This window comes from Crinia signifera, chromosome 6, assembly GCF_055691185.1.
Source record: "Crinia signifera chromosome 6, ASM5569118v1, whole genome shotgun sequence".
In the NCBI taxonomy this organism is placed as follows: Eukaryota; Metazoa; Chordata; class Amphibia; order Anura; family Myobatrachidae; genus Crinia; species Crinia signifera.
The window spans coordinates 26,360,616-26,382,999 of record NC_139222.1 but is presented as its reverse complement, the minus strand read 5'-3'; the positions used below and the strand labels follow the sequence as shown (position 1 = coordinate 26,382,999).

Below are 22,384 nucleotides of genomic sequence, written 5' to 3'. Positions count from 1 at the left end.
TGAAATCCCCTCCACTGGAAAAAAGGGCAGGACACAAAAAAGGTGCAAAGTTTGCTATAAAAAGGGAATAAGAAAGCAAACTATTTTCCAGTGTGACACTTGCCCCGACAAACCCGGCCTATGTATAAAGGAGTGTTTTAAAATATACCACACATCTATGGAATACTAGGTTCATAATTTCACCGTGCTTCGGGGGTCTTGCTAATGCCACATAGCACCCACCATTCATTCCACCAGAATCTGAGCCGCAAAATCCAAAAATCACTCCTTCCCTTCTGAGTCCTGCCATGCACCCAACTGGTATTTTTTGGTCACATGTGAGGCATTGCCGTACTTGGGAGAAATTGGGGCACAGATTTTGGGGTGCTTTGTCTCCTTCATACCTTCTGAAAATGAAAAATTTTGAGCCAGAACTGCATTTTTGTGTAAAAAAATGTAATTTTTCATTTTCACTGCCCACTTGTATCAAAATTGGTGAAACCCCTGGGGGTTTGAAATGTACACTATACCCCTAGATGAATTCCCTGAGGGGTGTAGTTTGCAAAATGGGGTCACTTGTGGGGGGGTTCCACTGTATTGGTGCTTTGGGGGTCTTGCTAATGCGACATAGCACCCACCATCATTCCACCAGAATTTGTGCTGCAAAATCCAAATATCACTCCTTCCCTTCTGAGTCCTGCCACTTTTTGGTCACACATGAGGCATTGCCGTACTCGGGAGAAATTGGGGCACAGATTTTGGGGTGCTTTGTCTCCTTCATTCCTTCTGAAAATGAAAAATTTTGAGCCAGAACTGCATTTTTGTGTAAAAAAATTTAATTTTTCATTTTCACTGCCCACTTGTATCAAAATTGGTGAAACCCCTGGGGGTTTGAAATGTACACTATACCCCTAGATGAATTCCCTGAGGGGTGTACTTTGCAAAATGGGGTGACTTGTGGGGGGGTTCCACTGTATTGGTGCAACATAGCACCCACCATTCATTCCACCAAAATCTGTGCTGCAAAATCCAAAAATCACTCCTTCCCTTCTGAGTCCTGCCATGCACCCAACTGGTATTTTTTGTTCACATGTGAGGCATTGCCGTACTCGGGAGAAATTGGGGCACAGATTTTGGGGTGCTTTTTCTCCTTCATACCTTCTGAAAATGAAAAAATTTGAGCCAAAACTGCATTTTTGTGTAAAAAAATGTAATTTTTCATGTTCACTGCCCACTTGTATCAAAATTGGTGAAACCCCTGGGGGTTTGAAATGTACACTATACCCCTAGATGAATTCCCTGAGGGGTGTAGTTTGCAAAATGGGGTCACTTGTGGGGGGGTTCCACTGTCTTGGTGCTTGGGGGGTCTTGCTAATGCGACATAGCACCCACCAAAATTCCACCAGAATCTGAGCTGCAAAATCCAAAAATCACTCCTTCCCTTCTGAGTCCTGCCATGCACCCAACTGGTATTTTTTGGTCACATGTGAGGCATTGCCGTACTCGGGAGAAATTGGGGCACAGATTTTGGGGTGCTTTTTCTCCTTCATACCTTCTGAAAATGAAAAATTTTGAGCCAGAACTGCATTTTTGTGTAAAAAAATGTAATTTTTCATGTTCACTGCCCACTTGTATCAAAATTGGTGAAACCCCTGGGGGTTTGAAATGTACACTATACCCCTAGATGAATTCCCTGAGGGGTGTAGTTTGCAAAATGGGGTCACTTGTGGGGGGGTTCCACTGTATTGGTGCTTGGGGGGTCTTGCTAATGCGACATAGCACCCACCAAAATTCCACCAGAATCTGAGCTGCAAAATCCAAAAATCACTCCTTCCCTTCTGAGTCCTGCCATGCACCCAAATGGTATTTTTTGGTCACATGTGAGGCATTGCCGTACTCGGGAGAAATTGGGGCACAGATTTTGGGGTGCTTTGTCTCCTTCATACCTTCTGAAAATGAAAAATTTTGAGCCAGAACTGCATTTTTGTGTAAAAAAAAATGTAATTTTTCATGTTCACTGCCCACTTGTATCAAAATTGGTGAAACCCCTGGGGGTTTGAAATGTACACTATACCCCTAGATGAATTCCCTGAGGGGTGTAGTTTGCAAAATGGGGTCACTTGTGGGGGGGTTCCACTGTATTGGTGCTTGGGGGGTCTTGCTAATGCGACATAGCACCCACCAAAATTCCACCAGAATCTGAGCTGCAAAATCCAAAAATCACTCCTTCCCTTCTGAGTCCTGCCATGCACCCAAATGGTATTTTTTGGTCACATGTGAGGCATTGCCGTACTCGGGAGAAATTGGGGCACAGATTTTGGGGTGCTTTGTCTCCTTCATACCTTCTGAAATCGAAAAATTTTGAGCCAGAACTGCATTTTTGTGTAAAAAAATGTAATTTTTCATTTTCACTGCCCACTTGTATCAAAATTGGTGAAACCCCTGGGGGTTTGAAATGTACACTATACCCCTAGATGAATTCCCTGAGGGGTGTAGTTTGCAAAATGGGGTCACTTGTGGGGGGGTTCCACTGTATTGGTGCAACATAGCACCCACCATTCATTCCACCAAAATCTGTGCTGCAAAATCCAAAAATCACTCCTTCCCTTCTGAGTCCTGCCATGCACCCAACTGGTATTTTTTGGTCACATGTGAGGCATTGCCGTACTCGGGAGAAATTGGGGCACAGATTTTGGGGTGCTTTTTCTCCTTCATACCTTCTGAAAATGAAAATTTTTGGTACTTATGTAGTAACTGGGCTGCCGATTTTGAAATCGGGTCCATCGCATCGCATCGCACCCGACCATATCGCATGCGATGCGATGCGATGGACCCGATTTTTCCATAGGATTCAATGTTAAAATGGACTGAGTCCATTTTAACATGGAATTCAATGGGAAAAGGGGTCCTTTTCATACCCCTACTATCCAAGTGGGCATGGAGTTGGATATAAACCTGTGGCGAGCGTAGCGAGCCACCGAGCCCGAAGCGTGGCGAGCGTAGCGAGCCCCGCGAGGGGACACAGAATACCGTCCCCTCGCGGGGCTCGCTTCGCTCGCCACGCTTCGGGCTCGGTGGCTCGCTACGCTCGCCACAGGTTTATATCCAACTCCATGCCCACTTGGATAGTAGGGGTATGAAAAGGACCCCTTTTTCCCATTGAATTCCATGTTAAAATGGACTCAGTCCATTTTAACATTGAATCCTATGGAAAAATCGGGTCATCGCATCGCATCGCATGGTCGTATGCGATGCGATGCGATATCGCATCGCATCTGATTGTATGCCTTAACTTAAGGCATACAATCAAAAAATCGGCAGCCCAGATACTACATAAGTACCAAATTTTTTAGCCAGAACTGCATTTTTGTGTAAAAAAATGTAATTTTTCATTTTCACTGCCCACTTGTATCAAAATTGGTGAAACCCCTGGGGGTTTGAAATGTACACTATACCCCTAGATGAATTCCCTGAGGGGTGTATTTTGCAAAATGGGGTCACTTGTGGGGGGGTTCCACTGTATTGGTGCTTGGGGGGTCTTGCTAATGCGACATAGCACCCACCATTCATTCCACCAGAATCTGAGCCGCAAAATCCAAAAATCACTCCTTCCCTTCTGAGTCCTGCCATGCACCCAACTGGTATTTTTTGGTCACATGTGAGGCATTGCCGTACTCGGGAGAAATTGGGGCACAGATTTTGGGGTGCTTTGTCTCCTTCATTCCTTGAGAAAACGAAAAATTTTGAGCCAGAACTGCATTTTTGTGTAAAAAATTTAATTTTTCATTTTCACTGCCCAGTTGTACCACAATTGGTGAAACCCCTGGGGGTTTGAAATGTACACTATACACCTAGATGAATTCCCTGAGGGGTGTAGTTTGCAAAATGGGGTCACTTGTGGGGGGGTTCCTAAATTTTAGCATCTTATGGTGCCTAGAAACCTACATGGTGCCTAAAAAATAATCTCATAAAAAGGAGGCTCCAAAATCAAGTAGGTGCTCCTTCTATTATGAAGCCTGTGGTTTGGTCAACGTGCACACTAGGGCCACATATAGGATATTTATGAAAACAAAAGAATTGGGGGAATCAATTTTTAGTCACATTTCTCTAGTAAAATGTACTGTGTTCCTTAGAAAAATGTATTAAAATTGCAAATCTGCAAAAAAAATGAAATTTTGAAATTTCACCTACACTTTGTTTTAATTCCTGTGAAACACCTAAAGGGTTAACAAACTTCCAAAATGCTGTTTTGAATACTGTGAGGGGTGCAGTTTTTGAAATGGCATCATTTATGGGGGTGTCTCACATACAAGTCCCTCAAAGTCACATCAGAACTGAACTGGTCCCTAAAAAAATCAGTGTTTGAAATTTTCTTGAAAATTTGAGAATTTGCTATTCATATTGTAAGCCTCCTAGTGTCCAAAAAAATTAAAAGGAAGTTGAAATAATGATGGAAACATAAAGTAGACATATGGTCTATGTTAGTTATTAACTATTTTGAGTGGTATGTTTATTTGTCTCACAAGCAGAAAATTTAACATTTTGCAAATCGCTAAATTTTCCATTTTTTCACGACATTTTGGTATTTTTCACAGAAAAACACAGACTGTATCGACCCAAATTTACCACTAATTTGAAGTACAATGTGTCACGAAAAAACAATCTCAAAATCACTGGGATAAGTAAAAGCAAAAAAAAGTTATCCCCACTTAAGTGAGACATGTCAGATTTGAAAAAAAGGGCTCTGTCAGGAACGCAAAAACTGGCTCTGTCAGGAAGGGGTTAAAAGATTGATATACTCCGTTTATTTTCCTTTAATTTAAAGGAGAGAACTATATATCATGATAGGAATGTATTGACATCTAAATAACAAATATTATACTAAAATATATTTTTTATGAAAAACGACAACTGTGTTGGCTGGTTTGTGTGGGTGTTGAACCTGGGATCCCAGCGCCATAGTGCCTTCGCTTCTTGTGCTGAGCTATCTCAGACATAGAACATGAAGAGCCGCTATTTAATTATTTAATTACATGACCTCTCCTGGTGGGGGAGGGTAACCTGAATAGACATCATATAAAATAAATGTAAAGGGGTATATATCTGTCTTTGGTCGGTTATGTCCGTATTTATCCTGATGGCTTTTTAGTAATCTGTCAAAGGTTGAATTTTCTAAGTTAAATCTTGCCATTGCCGCATCTTCTAACAGGTTCTCTATATAAATTGATTGACTACCTAACTAATCATTAGCGCACATGTGAAACCTAAGTGTCTTTCTAATGAACACCTATTTCTGATTGGACATTTGTCTTATAAAAATGACTCCTAGAGAGAGGGAGGGTATCTTCTGAGGAAACCGGCAGGTTCTAAAGCCGGAGAAACGCGTCAAGAGACCTCCTTGATATCTCTCTAATCGACATATTGAATGGTGGTGAGCAAGGAGCCCCACAGCGGCAGATCACCGGGTCCCCTAACCCTCCAAACCGTCAACTCCATTGACAGATCTCCGACATACAGCACTGCAGTTTTTTATCCATTCCGTCTGTCGTGAGGAGGGGAATACAGACAGCGGCATCAAGACTGCCTAAACGGGTGTCCGCCCCCAGCTGTGAGTGAGCGGACTACCTACAGACGCAGTGCAAGTGAGCTGGTCTCACACTGCGGTCTGTCTACCTAATCAGCAGCCGCTGTCTTCATTACACACTGTTCCCTCATAACACGCAGCGAGACTGTGCCGACATCTGCACCAGTGAGATTGATACGGACCCTGTGTACCGCAAGTTAAAAGGTATTATACAATATTCAAACAAAGTATTTGCTCAAATGAATTTACCTTATCCATTGTGACTGTAATACCCGGATTAACTGTCGCTGAGAAATAGAAGCTGTTGCATTAATCTCTAAAGGAGTCCTATACAAAGGAAGTTATTCCTTATCAGCTGAATTACAAATTAAAGGGTGGCCACCCCTTCCCACCACCTCAATGTCTTTTAGATATTATTATTAATTATTTTATTGTGTTATTATATGTATAATTTTTTATGAAAATTTATTAATAAATCATTATTGGTTTTTACCAATTAAATACTTCACATGTGCGCTTATTGAAAGGTGTGCTTAGCTCAATAAATTGTCGAGTGAGGGGTATTAGTGTCACACATGCGCTCTCTAAATATTTCTTGATATTTATTTAAGTTCTTTTCTCCTTGTTGGGGGGATTGCAGAAAACTCCCCATTTGAGAGCAGCAGGTGTCACACTTGTTTCAAATCTCTATTTATATTTAAAAAATATACAAAATAATTTTTGTGGTATATTCTGTGCGCCCGATTCTGGTTCTCCAGGACTTACTCATTGGGTGTGATAAGTGGGCGTGTGTGTAAATTATCACACGTCATCACTTTGAAACTTCAGTGAGTGGAATTAGGAGATCCAGTTTTTGTATATAGTTCCCTTACACTGCCGGCTCCCAATACCTCAGTGTCTCCCAATGCACTAATACAGGGGTGGCCAACCCGCGGCTCGCGAGCCGCATGCGGCTCTTCTCTTTCACATGTGCGGCTCGGTGGCTACCTCCCTTTGATGTGCCGCTTAGCAGCGCCAGCTAGACGGCTCAGCAGTCCCTCCCTTTCATGGGTGCTTCCTGCTTGCACAGCGCGACGGACCGCGACCGCGCATGGACAGTAGCGCTAGGAGGCAGCGTTCCCGGCGCCATTGTAGTGACTGCGAGTGGAGTGCCTATGCCGCTTTGAGCTGTCATCCTCCTGCTCCGTGTGGCGCCTTCACCGCCTCAGCCTCGTGGTCCGCCTGGCATCCTGAGCCCTCCTGGGCTAATTTAAACGTATGTAATTCAAACGGATTCTCTCTCTCCCTCCCTCCCTCCCCGGGCACACCTCCTGATAAATATAAAAAAAATGTTTTATAAATTGCAAAAAAAAACCGGTTATCAAGCACATGGCAGCATATTGCTAAGCTTTTGGCCTATATGGCCGGCTACAGGCTCCTCCTCCTACCTTGATTGAGTGATGACTGATAAGTACACCTGTACCTATTGTGCTTAGCAATATGCTGCCATGTGCTTGATAACCTTTTTTTTTTTTTTTGCTTTTATGCAATTTATAAAACATTTTTTAATATTTATTAGGAGGTGTGCGATATCTTTTTTACAGTTTTGGAAACATTACATATACTAATGGGGCAGGGCCTTGTGCCAGCTAACCCACAACCCATTTAAACATGGGACATGTCCTGGGAGATAGGTCATGCCCATTTTTTAATGGTATCGGCACTTTGTGTTAACAAAACATATTTTTTGGCTCTTTGTCTCTCATTGGTTGGCCACCCCTGCACTAATATAATAAGGGTTACCTCATCTACATAAATCCCATTATTTGCTGCATGATATTTAGTACTGTAGGAAAGTATTTATAACGGAATAACTTGTACTCACTAATAGTATGAAATGGGTGAGGGGAAAGGAGAAGAGGGATAATTCTATATATGTATTTTACTTCCAGCAGATGGACACAGAAGCAGGAATACCTCGGAGGGACGTCTTCTTCTGTCTCCAGATTATAAAACAGAAGAGAACATCACACAGGATTCTCCAGAAGAAACCTCCATTACCCTAAATATACAGCCGGTGCCTCACAGTGCAGATACATCACCTGATACCTCTAATCCTGAGGACTGTTCTCCTGGTAACTCAGATACTGCTACACATAGAGCAGCTCATACAGGTGCGGACATATTTACCTGTTCTGAATGTGGTAAATGTTTTATAAATCAGTCAGTTTTTATTAGACATCAGAAAACTCACAATTGTGAGAAACTATTTCCATGTTCTTATACCGAGAAATCAGCTCTTGCTACACATGTAAGAATTCACACAGGTGAGAATCTGTTTCCATGTACAGAATGTGGGAAATATTTTCCCCACAAATCAAATCTTGTTATACATGAGAGAACTCACACAGGTGAGAAGCCATTTCCATGTTCTGAGTGTGGGAAATCTTTTACCCAGAAATCAACGCTTGCTTCACATCAGAGAACTCACACAGGTGAGAAGCCATTTCCATGTTCTGAGTGTGGGAAATCATTTACCCGGAAGTCAGATCTTGTCATACATCAGAGAACTCACACAGGTGAGAAATTTTCATGTTCTGAATGTGGGAAATCATATACCCAGAAGTTATATCTTGTCCAACATGAGAGAACTCACACAGGTGAGAAATTTCCATGTTCCGAGTGTGGGAAATCTTTTACCCGGAAATCAACGCTTGCTTCACATCAGAGAACTCACACAGTTGAGAAGCTGCTATTTCCATGTTCTAAGTGCGGGATATCTTTTACCCAGAGATCATCTCTTGCTAAACATCAGAGACGTCACACAGGTGAGAAGCCATTTCCATGTTCTGAATGTGGGAAATCTTTTTTCCAGAAGTCAGATCTTGTCCTACATCAGAGAACTCACACAGGTGAGAAGCCATTTCCATGTTCTGAGTGTGGGAAATCTTTTATGAAGAAATCATCTCTCATTAGACATGAGCAAACTCACACAGGTGAGAAGCTATTTCCATGTTCTGAGTGTGGGAAATGTTTTACCCAGAGATCATCTCTTGCTATACATCAGAGACGTCACACAGGTGAGAAGCCATTTCCATGTTCTGAATGTGGGAAATCTTTTATCCAGAAGTCAGATCTTGTCATACATCAGAGAACTCACACAGGTGAGAAGCCATTTCCATGTTCTGAGTGTGGGAAATCTTTTATGAAGAAATCATCTCTCATTAGACATGAGCAAACTCACACAGGTGAGAAGCTATTTCCATGTTCTGAGTGTGGGAAATGTTTTACCGACAAATCAATGCTTGCTTCACATCAGAGAACTCACACAGGCGAGAAGCCATTTCCATGTTCTGAGTGTTGGAAATCTTTTACCCTCAAATCAACACTTGCTTCACATCAGAGAACTCACACAGGTGAGAAGGAGAAGCCATTTCCATGTTCTGAGTGTGGGAAATGGTTTACCCACAAATCAAAGCTTGCTTATCATCAGAGAACTCACAAAGGAGAGAAGCCATTTCTATGTTCTGAGTGTGGGAAATCATTTACCCAGAAATCAGATCTCTTTAAACATCTGAGAATTCACACAGGTGAGTGAAAATTTTCATGTTCTGAGTGTGGAAAATCTTTTATCAAGAAATCAGATCTCGTTATAAATCAGAGAACTCACACAGGTGAGAAGCCATTTCCTTGTTCTGAGTGTGGTAAAGCCTTTCCTACAAAATCACAGCTTGTCTTACATCAGAGACGTCACACAGGTGAGAAGCCATTTCCATGTTCTGAGTGTGGGAAATTTTTTTACCAGAAATCAACACTTGTCTTACATGAGAGAACTCACACAGGTGAGAAGCCATTTCCATGTTCTACGTGTGGGAAATGTTTTACCCAGAGATCATCTCTTTTTTTTTGAATCAGGTATTTTTTTATTAACTTTTTCCGATTACATGTAATACATTTACATATCTAATTTAACTAAAAAGAAAATAATAAAGATATACAACTTAAACTTTACTTGTGTGTTACATTATTCCAGGTTGAGAACAGGTTGATACATATTCGTTACTGTGTTCAAATACAGACATTTGCACTGTGGTATTGAACAAAGAGTATGACAGGTGATGCGTACAATGGTATCCAAGGAAAGGAGGAGGCAGGGTCCCAGAAGGTCCCAACCGAGCTCTAAACACAAACAAAGGTTTATCAATTCTGTAAGTGCGGAGGGTCTCAGGGAATCACTGACATGGGTCTTGCAGATACAGGGCAGATGACTGCCACAGGCTCCAGATCTTATCGTATTTCCCCAGACAATTCCTCTTGGTATACATAAAACGTTCATGAGATATGGTAGTGTTGACCAGGGCCACCCACATAGCATGTGACGGGGGGGAAGCACCCATCCAAGTCCTAGCAATACACACACGGGCCAGAGTAAACAGGGTATTTACATAAGTTCTATGACATCTAGGGAGCAGCTCCTCCAATTCCAGTCCAAAGACACAAATACGGGGGCCAGCAAGCGGAACCTGCACACCTGTGTCCCGTGCACTAGCCAAGACAGCCTCCCAGAAGGAGTGTACCTGTGGGCATTGCCATAATAAGTGCCAGAAATCCGCATCTGGGCTCCCGCACTTGGGACACGTATCGGATCCGATGCCCCCCATCCTCATCAATCTATGTGGGGTCCAGTAGACCCGATGTAGGATATATAGCTGGATCTGCTGAAACCGTGCAAACGCCGTGGCCTCCCTGGGTGAGCTCAACATATGAGACCATTCCTCGTCCTCAATGGGCCCTAGATCCACCACCCATCTAGCCCGCAGGCCTTCCAGCTGGTCCACCCCCGAAAAGGTAAGAAGAGGAGAGTACAGAGCAGAGACCCTCCCCCGGTCTGGTAGCTTATTGACCAATGTACGAACTGGGGATGCAGCAAGTGCAGGCACATTCCCCCTCCACTGTGCATTTACTGCGTGTCTAAGCTGGAGGTACTTATAGAAGTACTGTCTTGGTATCGCGTATTTGGTTACCATTTGTTCAAAAGAGTGCAACGTTCCGTCCTGAAAAAGGTGGCCCATCTCAGAGACCCCAAATGAAGTCCAGTCTGAGCCCGTCCTTAATTTATAAAGTTCAGGAAACTCCCTGTTCCTCCATATGGGGGAGCAGGAGTCCACAACCGGGTCTCCCCGTATGGTCCCCACTGCCACAGACACCCTATGGGCCTGTTGTAGAAGGTGGGGAAGTGCTTGCAATGTGGTTTTAGCCAGAAGAAATTGCAGGGGTGTAAAAGACAAATTTGCCCTGCGTAGTAAGGCTGTGGGTAAATTCCCGTGGTGCATTGGTGTGACCCATTCAGCTAGTTGGGCTAGTTGCGCTGCCAAGTAATACAGCCGTAGGTCTGGGACTGCCAGGCCTCCATCATATCTAGATCGACATAAAGTTCTAGCCGCCACCCGGGAACGTTTGCCCCCCCATATAAAAGAGACTATATGTCTAGTTATAAGTTGGAAGTAGGAGACAGGTATATAAGCAGGCGAATTCTGGAGAATGTACAAAAATTTGGGCTGGACTGTCATTTTAACGAGATTCACCCTGCCCGTCACTGATAGAGGAAGCGTCTGCCAGGTGCGGGCTCTCTGTCGTAAATGGTCAATCTGCGGAGTCAGGTTCAGGGATATAAATTCAGCGGGGGAATGGGAGATTTGGATACCCAAGTATTTAAATTGCGTGCACCACCGTAGGGGGCAACTATAAGACAGGGGCTGTTGTGTAGTAGGGAGTAGAGGAAATACCACTGACTTATCCCAATTTATTCCTATCCCTGAAAATCTGGCATATTCCGTCATCAGGGCAAGTAATGCTGGAAGGAAAGAGGTCATGTCGGACAGGTACAAGATCATATCGTCTGCATATAACCCAATTTTTTCCTCAGTATCTTCTATTTGAAATCCTTTAATTAGGGGGGATGCCCTGATATAGCAGGCCAGTGGCTCCACCGCAAGTGCGAAGAGCAGGGGTGACAGGGGGCACCCCTGTCTGGTTCCCCTGCCCAGACTGAAGGAGGATGTGGTGAAGCCATTAACCATCACTCGGGCAGTCGGTCCAGAGTACAACAACTTAACCCACGAGAGGAAATTTGGGCCTATTCCAAATCTGCTTAGCACCTCCCACAAGTAGCCCCATTCAACTGAATCAAAAGCGCGGGCTGCGTCCAAGGAGACCACTACCGCGTCATCCATTCCCTCCCGGGCCCACTGTAAATAGGTAAAAAGGCGGCGTAGATTAAGGGTTGTTGATCTGCCAGGCATAAAGCCAGTCTGATCAGCATGCACCACTTGGAGCACGACCACATTTAAACATATTGCCAGCAGTTTAGCCAGTATTTTGACATCAGTAGATAGTAGAGAAATGGGCCGGTAAGAGTCAGGTGACAATGGGTCTTTACCAGGTTTTGGGATAAGGGCTATCAGCGCCTCTGCCATAGACGCAAGGAGAGAGCCTTGTCGCAGCAGGTGATTATAGAGGGCTAGTAGTCTAGGGGCGAAGAATGTTTTGTGGGTTTTGTATAATTCAATGGGGAGCCCATCCACCCCTGGGAACTTAGAATTGGGGAAGGCCTTAATTGCTGCCTCAACCTCCTCTAATGTGAGGGGGGTGTCTAAAAATTCCCTGGAGTCAGTGCTCAGGTTGGGAGTCGTGATCCCATCAAGGTAGTCAGTCAGTTCTATTGGGCTGTAGGTTACTCGGGATTCATACACTTTTTCGAAATGATTACAAAATGAAGTCGCCACTGGGAGAGTCCCTGTACATATCGTACCGTCTTCCTGTCGTATACTGTGTACAACTGTAGGGGGGAGGTTTTCTCTAGCCAAGTAAGCCAGGAATTTGCCCGATCTGTCACCCTGTGTGTAGAAGTCATGTGACTGGAACAAGAGACGTCCCTTGGATTTATCCAACAGCATCTCGCACCATTGTTTGTGGACAATAAGCCACTCCACACGGTCAGCTGTAAGCCCTGACATCAGATATTTCTGCTCAAGCTCTGTACTCTGCCTCTCCAGCTCGGTCTCTGCCCTGCGGCTAAAGACCTTAAGTTGCGCAACCCGGGAAATTAGTGAGCCTCACAATACCGCCTTGAATGTATCCCAGACCAGTGAGGCATCCCCCTCCACAGGATTATTTACAAAAAATTCCTCCCATAAAGCCAATAGTTCAGAGGCTGCCCCCATCTGCGTCAGCCAGAAAGGGTTGAAACGCCAGAACTTTGCGCCTTTGGTGCCCTCCAGCTCCACCTCAAGACATACCGGGGAGTGATCAGAGACACCTCGGGGCAAGTATTCAATGGCAGTCACAGAGAGGACCAGCCGCCTAGAGATCAGGGCCATATCAATACGTGAGAAAACCCCATGAGTACCTGAGAAACATGAAAAACAGCTAGCCGTCGGATACCTCAGTCTCCATACATCTACTAAGCCCACCTCTCTGACAAGTCGAGCAAATGACGTAGTCCCACTCCTCCCTCCGCCAGGAACAGGTCTCCACCTGTCTAGTGACTCGTCCATTACAGCATTAAATTCCCCAACACAAATGACTGGGTATGTGGGAAAGTCCTGCATAAAGGTACATGCCTTATTGATTATAGTGGGTTGATATGGAGGTGGGTTATAAATGGCCAGCAGTACAAGGGGGGAGTCATATAGAGTGCCTGCCAGAAACACATAACATCCTCTAGGGTCCGTTTGCACTTTTTGACATCTGAAGCCCATGCATTTATTTATCAATACCGAGACTCCCCTAGAGTTAAGGGCCCCTTACACTTGTGAGATTTTGTGAGATTTCATCCAATTTGAGTCAATTTATCTGACAAGATTTGATGTGCCGCCTGACAAAATCTTATGTGCCTGATGTGTAGGACACAATCCACAATCCTGTGCCATTGACTATAACCAAGAGATTGGAAGAGATTGAACCTCCTGCACATAGGATAAATCTTGAGTCAATCAGGTTCAACTTGTTGAGACAATAAGTTGACAAGTGTAAGGGGGCCTTTAGGGTGAAAAACTGAGTGGAAAGACCACCCCACCCAAGGTTTTCTAAGTGCTAGTACTCGGCTGCCCACAAGATGGGTCTCAAAAAGGCATGCAATTCCTGGGGAGCGAGCTCTAAGTTGATTCATCACCAGAGTACGCTTCACTCGGTCATTAAGACCTCTGACATTCCATCCTATAACGTTCACCATTGTACAACAGCGGGAAAAATATCGGGTATAAGGAGACAATACACAGTGAGAGTATCGTATCGTACCTTCCCATTCCATCCAGTAACCAGGAGCAAATATATAAGAATAATGTACACACTGCAAGAAAAATAAAAAAACTAACATATACAAGAAAATCCCAACCCACCCGGCATACCCACCCAAACATAGGTATACTTTGTTCCCCTAACATCAAACCCTGAATCGACTCCTCTAAGGAGACGTTTCAACTAAGTTAAATCAAGAAAGAAAAAGAACCAGACCCTTAGGGGGCAGCTACTATTTATGACCTATAGAACATGTTACTCCTGACCATGGTACATAATCATTTAGTCAGGCAGGAGAGAATACCTCTTAATAATCATTTCTAGATAATATGACCTTATATTTCAAACATTACCAATGCGGGGTGCCTGTGGAAGTGTAAAGAGAGGGTTATAAGCATATTGGACAAACTTCAGTAGACATATCAGGGGGGGACCAGCTCAGGGAGGTAGCTCCCGTGGGGCCGGTTGTGTGTCCATCCACGTCGAAGCAGCCTGGGGTGTGTCAAAGAAATGGGTACGGGTGCCAGCAACCACCCTCAGTCGTGCCGGATAAAGCATTGATTATTTCAGTTGGAGGGTGCGTAGGCGTTGTTTAACCCCAGTGAATTGTGACCTGGACTTCAACAGAAAAGTCTTGGAAGGCTGCCACCCGCTGTCCCTCGTATTCAAGGGGACCTTTCACTCTTGCCAGTCGGAGAACAGCATCACGGTCCTTGTAATGCAGAAATTTTGCAATGAATGTACGTGGCGGAGCACCAGGAGGCAGCGGACGTGTGTGTACTCTATGTGCCCTCTCCACTGCGAACTGTGGGGTGAAGGCATCCTTTCCAAACAGGGATATCAGCCAAGACTCAAGGAAAGGTTCAGGATTCGTACCCTCCGCCTTCTCAGGGAGACCTACAAATCGCACATTATTCTGTTAATGGCGATTAAATATGACCAAAGAAACAATAAGTGAAAAGCGCAGTTTACGTAATATGTCCGTAACCTGCGTACCCTTTATACCTAGCTACGTGCGAACAAAACGTAGTGCAGCATAGCGTACCTTTATTGTGTATTGTACACCAGAGAACTAATACCTTAATAAGAGATCCTTTCGCAGTAATCTGATTCTAATCTGCGACTATACCTTATCGGACAGTGTCCGTAATATACCTTATCGCTATATGCGAATAAACAGACACAACCACAGTATTAAAGTAAGGAGATAAGAACTCCGTAAAAAAGATGTATTTAAGTCCCTAATGGACAAAAGGGGGTTACAGAAATAGAAAATACAGGTATAACAAGTGATACAATAGTCTAACAATGAGTATAATAAACAGGCTCTACTAGGGGAAGAAAAACAGATACAGGATACAATCAGCCAACAATACAATAAGAATAAGTACCGTGAATGCAACCGTTTACCGTCTCATCAAATATGCGCAGCGCAGTCCGGTCGGAGCTCGCTATCGTTCAGGGTTGAACTATAGCCCGGTCGAAGGTCAGGGAAAGGGAGATGTGCCGAAGTGACCAAGGCCGCCCTGGGTCACCTATGTTATAGGGTCAGAAGGGGGAGGTCAAAGGCCATTCCTATTGGTCAGAGATCGTATGTCCAGTCCTCTGTGATTGGGGCAATAATGATGCACCTGGTGCAGGGGAGTGAACTTTGGAGTTCTTTGTTTGTTGGTTTCGTCGTCAGGGGTTGTAAAAAGCTGTAAGAACCGGTTACATCTAGATTCCTTTGTTATATACTTTCAACAGAAACTGTCTTAGGAATATGGATTATGTCCATAACTATCGGGCCGTGTGTATTGCGAAATATTCGCAATGACCGGAATACTGCGCATAAGAAACGGAACGGTACTAAACACTATACAGACAGATGTATGCAAATGCTAACTAAGCTATGTGTGGCGTTCTAAACCTTTAATTATATTTTATTTAGTGTAAGTATGTTATTATGAATTTATGTGTGATAGTATGGCTGCGCTTCTGGTCCACTTTGTCACACAGACTCGGGTATGGAAACTTTATTTGCGCAACTCTGCGAACCAAAATGGCGGCCATACTATCCTAAAATGGCGTGTGTGCAACTCGACTTCCACAGTCCACCCTTTAACAGTAAATATAAAACTGTTACAATACAAAACATTTTACACAGCAATACAAAAATTCATAATCCTAACAGAGAAATTGGGATCCATGAATTAAACATATAAGGGGAGTAAACCATCTGCTCTTTGGCCGATCCAGGATCATGGATAAACGATGGGCCGCATTTATCGAACAATCTACTCAGGGTCACGAAGGATAATGTACAATTTTTGGGATAAAAATAAAAACAAGGGAGGTTACAACATATACACGTTCACAAATATGGTTTCTTTAAAGGGAGGTGGTTTCGATTCTAGGGTCATATACCAAACCCTGGTCTTCCTCTGCATCTCTCGTTCTTACACTCATGATTTCAGTACTTTTTGCCTTTCCCCGGGTCACCACCTTTAAACATTTGAACAATAGCACAAAGACTATGATGGCACCACCGATACAGAGAAGGAGTTTCCCTATGTTAGCGATGATTCCTTGCGCCCATTCTCCTAAACCGGAGAACCAGTGCATTGGATTCAACCAGGAGGTCCATTCGCTAACTTTGTTACCTATTTCTACCAGGCTGATATTGTGTTCCCTTCTAAATTCCCATTTAAGCTGAAGAATCTCATCCATCCGATGATTGATGATTTCTTCTGGGTCTTCAGTATTGTTGGTGATATATGTACAACATTTCACCCCAAACTGTGTAGAGAGGGTGACACAATATCCTCCTGTCATAGCTGTCAGATAGTTCAACACCATCCGATGTTGGACTAGCTCTCTTTTATACGCTTGTAACTCCTTCCCAGTGTATCTAAAGGTGTCATCATAAATCTCAGTGATGTTATCTACCAAGCTGGCTAATGCTTGTATATACTTAAAATTTATGACTCCTCTGGCGGTATGGGTGATATCTAATGCAATGAGGAGTTGGATACCGAACGACTCGTGTATCATTTCAGAAGCTAGGGGTTCTTTCTTGATTGTTAAATCCCTTTTATGGATTTGATCATAATGGGTATGAGTGTAAGGAGGAGGTATACCTCTGTGTATGCTCACCATCTCATCATGTGTGAGGGTCATCACTTCAGGTAACACCCTACCTAAATAACAAATTCCAACGTAGTTCATGGAGAGCCATTTGTACGCCCTTCTACCACAAATATAATAAACATTGTCAGGGAGAAAATAAGGGACATAGTATTTCATGATCTTGTCACACATTATCCATAAGAACATCCCCGTCCCCTGTTCCCTGACTTGTTCCTCACAGATCTCTGGCTGTAGGGTCATATTACAGTAGCCGGCTGATACTCTGCCGGCCATCATTTTACTTTTCTTCACCGTGTAAACATATTTATAGTGTCTCCCACTGGTTCGGATCTTTAACAATAATTCCTTATCAATAGGCTCTCCATCTGGACGCTGGGAGTAAGTTATTGTCTGGTTGTGCCATGTCACTTCCCAAGTACCAATCGTTCTGGAACTAGAGAAGTTCATACATACCAGGGACTTGTCCACTTGGTATGGGTGTAATCTAAGACTAGGGGACCTGGTATACAGGTATCTCTTATCCAGTGGCCTCCCTTTATTTAATACACTTATCTCAGAAATATTAAGCGGGTATGGGACTAGGCCTACACTACTCCTTTTATGTAGCACTTGTGAACACACCCAGCATTCTGTTTGGTTTAAGACCTTACCCACTAATGAGTGGTAATCACTCAAGGGATGTCGGCCTGTAGTTGCCTTACTTGTTGACTGACATCGCTGGATGCATTCTTCTTCCATTTTCGGTTGACAATATCTACAGACACAGTACTCACCAGACAATAACTCATCACATAGCCCTTGAACTACGTTTTCCTCATACCTTTTACCTTCTCCTGTTATGGGCAAAGTATCAAGCTGGTTTAGGGATTCTACCTCACCCATATCTGGGTCCATTATTACACTGTCAGAACTCCGCTCCGATCGCTCTAGAATGTGGCAGCCACCGAGTATCCTTGGATGAAGAAGAGGAAACAGAAAGAAAACAAAGACATAGATGCATAACTGTGAACCTGTTGCTTGGAGTCCTTCCATCATCTCTACCAGGGGACCTTTATTTGCTCTGTTCTTGGACCTTTGCTCGCTCAGGTTGCTCGACCTTGGCTGCCTTTCAGTCTTCCCGGAACAATGCTTCTAGAGACACTTCTTCTCTTTCGCTCTCTGCACACTGGGACTCTGGGTTACTGGCTTTCTTGCAGTGGGACGAATGTATCCAAGTTTTTCTCTCTGCGACTTTAATTGATGTAGTGCTGGTCAACAAAACTTGGTACGGTCCTTTCCAACGGTCTATCAAACAACCTGAGCGTAAAAAATTTCGGATCATAACAAAGTCTCCTGGTTTAAGATTATGACAATTCTCGGTAGGCATATCAGGGTTCAGTAAATTCAGTTCCTTTTGTTGTTTCCTTAGCTGTTTGTTTAGCTTTAGGATATATTGTACAGTTAGCTCATTGTGACATTTGAGATCATCCTGTGGGTCTATCATGATGTGTGGCTGCCGACCAAACAATATCTCGAAGGGGGACAAGTTGAGCGGAGCCCTGGGAGTGGTCCTAATGCTATACAGCACAATAGGCAGAGCCTCTGGCCATAACAACCCTGTTTCAGCCATAACTTTACCCAATTTGTTCTTAATAGTACCATTCATTCTCTCAACTTTGGCGCTCGCTTGGGGACGATATGGAGTATGACGTTTACTATTAATCCCCAGGAGTTTACACATGATTTGGAAGACCTCTCCTGTGAAATGAGTGCCTCTGTCACTCTCAATGACCTTTGGGATACCATATCTACAGACAAACTCCTGACATATTTTCTTTGCTGTAAAGGTAGCAGTGTTGGAGGCAGCGGGGAAAGCCTCCACCCAGCTGGAAAACATGTCAACACATACTAATACATATTTCAAATTTCTACAGGGTGGTAACTGTATGAAGTCGATTTGTATTACCTGGAAAGGGCCTTCTGTAGGAGGGATGTGGGATGGCTCTGTTGGGATGGCTTTTCCAACGTTCTTCCTCAAACAGGTGAGGCATGACATTGCCACTCTACCTGCTTGAGAAGCGAACCCTGGTGCACACCAGTAGGCCTTTACCAGCTTGCACATACCTTCCTTCCCCAGATGTGTCAGCCCATGGGCCGCCTCGGCTAGACTAGGAAGGTATGCCCTGGGGGCCACAGGTTTCCCGTGTCCATCTCTCCAAAGTCCGGTGGACTCTTGGCCACATCCCTTCGACTTCCATACTGCTCTTTCCTGTGGGGAACACAAATTCTGCATGTCTATCAGTTTGGATATGGATACCATGTTCAGTGTACAAAGGTTTGTAGGATGGGTGAGAATATTTACAGGGCATGCGTCCCTTTTCGCTGCCTCATCAGCGCGGCTGTTACCAAGTGATACCGGGTCCTTCTCTGATGTATGAGCTTTGCACTTGATAACAGCCACTCTGTCTGGAAGCTGGATAGCTCCCAGAAGTCTCCTAATGTATGTCGCATGCGCCACTGGTGTGCCAGCCGCCGTCATGAAATTTCGGAGGCGCCATAGGGCTCCAAAATCATGCACTACTCCGAAAGCATATCTGGAGTCGGTATATATGTTAACTGATTTTCCTTTGGCCAGTTCACATGCTCTGGTCAATGCCACCAGTTCCGCTACTTGTGCTGAGTGAGGTGGTCCCAAGGGTTCAGCTTCCACAATACCTTCTCCATCTACTACCGCGTAGCCTGTGCACAGCTCTCCCGTCTCCGTCTGTCTATGACAGCTACCATCAGTGAATAAGGTTATGTCTACCTCACTTAATGGGCTGTCGCTTATGTCAGGACGTGCTGTAAAGGTCTGATTCAGGTAGGTCATGCAATCATGCTTGTCCTCACCATCACTAAACTCTGCTTTACCATTTTCAGCAACATTCCTATCACCCTCCACCCTTTGTGCCTTGGAGGGCACATGAGGAAGGAATGTGGCTGGGTTTAGTGTGTTGCATCTTTTGATGGTAATATTTACTGGGGCCATCAGCGCCAGTTCCCACTTGGTGAACCGTGCTGAGGACACATGACGGGTTTGGGCAGAATTTAGGAGGGCAGAGACAGCATGGGGAGCATGAACAGTTAAATCGTGTCCCAACACCACGTCCTCACTCTTGCTTACTAGTTGTGCTATTGCGGCCACACTTCGTAAGCAAGTTGGGAGTGAGCGTGCTACTGTGTCCAGTTGGCCACTGTAATACGCTACTGGTCGGTTGGCATCACCATGTTTTTGTACAAGTACTCCTGCCGCACATCCAGCTGATTCAGTTCCGTACAGTTCAAAGGGTCTCCCATAATCTGGCATTCCCAGTGCTGGGGCCTTTGTTAGGCTCACCTTTAGTTCCTCGAAAGCCAGCTCAGATTCCTCAGTATGAGAGACCCGGTCTGGCTTAGTTGAGGAAACCATCTCTTGTAGTGGTAATGCCAGAATAGAGAATCCTGGGATCCAATTGCGACAGTATCCACACATGCCTAGGAACGTACGGATCTGGTGCTGGGTCTGTGGCAGTACCATGTTCTGAATCGCTTGGATTCGGTCATCGGTGAGGTGTCTCAGCCCTTGGGTAAGGCAGTGGCCCAGATACTTAACCCTGGTCTGGCATAATTGTAGCTTATCCTTTGATACTTTATGTCCTGTCTCAGAGAGATGCATCAGCAGCTGTCTAGTGTCATCCACTGATGACTCTAGTGACTCAGAACACAACAATAAGTCGTCGACATATTGTATTAGTATCGAACCACTCATGGGTTGAAAGGATTGTAAACAATCATGCAAGGCCTGGGAGAAGATGCTGGGGGAGTCGTGTCCAGGTATACTGTACTCCTCTGTAGGTAAAGGCGAACAGATACTGGCTGTCTGGGTGTAAAGGGACAGAGAAGAACGCTGAACACAAATCAATGACTGTGAAATGAGTACAGTGAGGTGGGATTTGCATTAGGATGACAGCTGGGTTTGGCACTACGGGGAATTGGCTCTCAACTACTTTGTTTACCCCTCTTAAATCCTGCACTAGTCTGTAGCCCCTCCCCCCGCTCTTTTTCACAGGAAAGATGGGACTATTGGCCGTGCTGGAAGTTCTAACTAGGATTTCCTGTTGAAGCAATCGTTGGATCACTGGGTATACTCCTAGCTCAACTTCAGGTTTTAAAGGATATTGCAGTATTTTTGGGGCTATCCTGCCTTCTTTTAAGCGGATCTCTACTGGAGCTACATTTGCCATCAGCCCAGCATCCTGTCCATCTTTAGTCCAAAGGGAACTCGGTATTTGTGCTGTAATTTCAGCTACCCTAGATGGATTTGATTCTACAACAGTGGAATACAACATTAGCCTCTGAGGACTGTCCAGCATATCTTGCACTTCTTGTGTAAGATTTCTAGGAGTGTCCAGAAATACCCCATCGGGGGTGCAATAGATGACACATCCCATTTTACATAGTAAATCTCTACCTAGGAGGTTAGTCGGGGCCGATGCAGCCAACAGGAAAGAATGTTTGGTATGCAGAGGCCCGATTGTAACCTCCGCTGGTTTCGTCATTGGGTAATGTTGTATTTTTCCTGTTACCCCAATTGCTGCTACTGATTGGTCAGTGAAACCCAAGTGAAGAGGAGTGTTGAGAACAGATCTGGCCGCCCCTGTATCAACCAAGAAGGTTTGCCTTACTCCAGCTATATCAACTTTCACCTGAGGTTCCTCTCTAAGGTGTTGTGTTAGTCTAACTGGCTGTAGGATACAGGTATGACCTGTTTCCTATTGTCTTACCTGGGTTGCCCTTAGTACAGTGTCAGCCATCAGATGGGGAGGAGGCATGTTGCGTGACCTGTCTGTCTCCTCCCATTGTCTAGGGGCTGGGTATCTCCGTGTCTCACCCTGGTGAGATTCCCATTCTCGCCTATGTGTTTTGTAACTCCTGGGGTTTCCTGACTTACATTGTGCTGAGTAGTGTCCTTCCTTATTGCAGTTGTAACAGATAATTTGCTTTCTACCTGTGTCCCTGGTGTTTCGTTGGTATGCAGCTTTATTTGGGGCATTTGTAAGAGCTTGGATGCTAACCATCATCAGTTTATCAGTTTGCAGTTCCCTGTGCTTCTTAATGTTACGGTCGTGGTCCACAGCAGATTCCCGTAGGGCATCCACTGTCATTCCACGCCAATTTGGGAAAGAGGTTTGGACTCTGGCTCTCAGGTTGTCTTTAAGCCCTTCCACCAGCACAGAGACGATCATCTCCCTCAGGTGGGGGTCGTCCTTAGGCTCGGAGACACCAGTGTATTTTGATACCGCCAGTAAGGCTTTTGCGAAATAATCAGCAGCAGATTCACCATCCTTTTGTTTGATGGTGAAAATTTTGCTATATTCCACTGCCGCAGGAAAATATACTCCCAATTGTAAGTTGACC

General features: G+C 44.5%; 1 protein-coding gene across 2 annotated transcripts in view; it reads left to right on the top strand.

The window, feature by feature from the left end:
• LOC146010137 (uncharacterized) overlaps positions 1 to 22,384 on the top strand; it is a 71,415-nt gene that overhangs the window by 22,997 nt on the left and 26,034 nt on the right. The window contains exons 5-6 of one of the 2 annotated variants that reach the window (XM_083151078.1): positions 7,495 to 8,958; positions 9,217 to 9,384. In XM_083151078.1, the coding sequence (XP_083007204.1) occupies positions 7,495 to 8,958; positions 9,217 to 9,384 (1,632 nt within the window). The remainder of the gene's footprint in view (positions 1 to 7,494; positions 8,959 to 9,216; positions 9,385 to 22,384) is intronic. The other variant, XM_083151076.1, reaches the window with a different exon arrangement.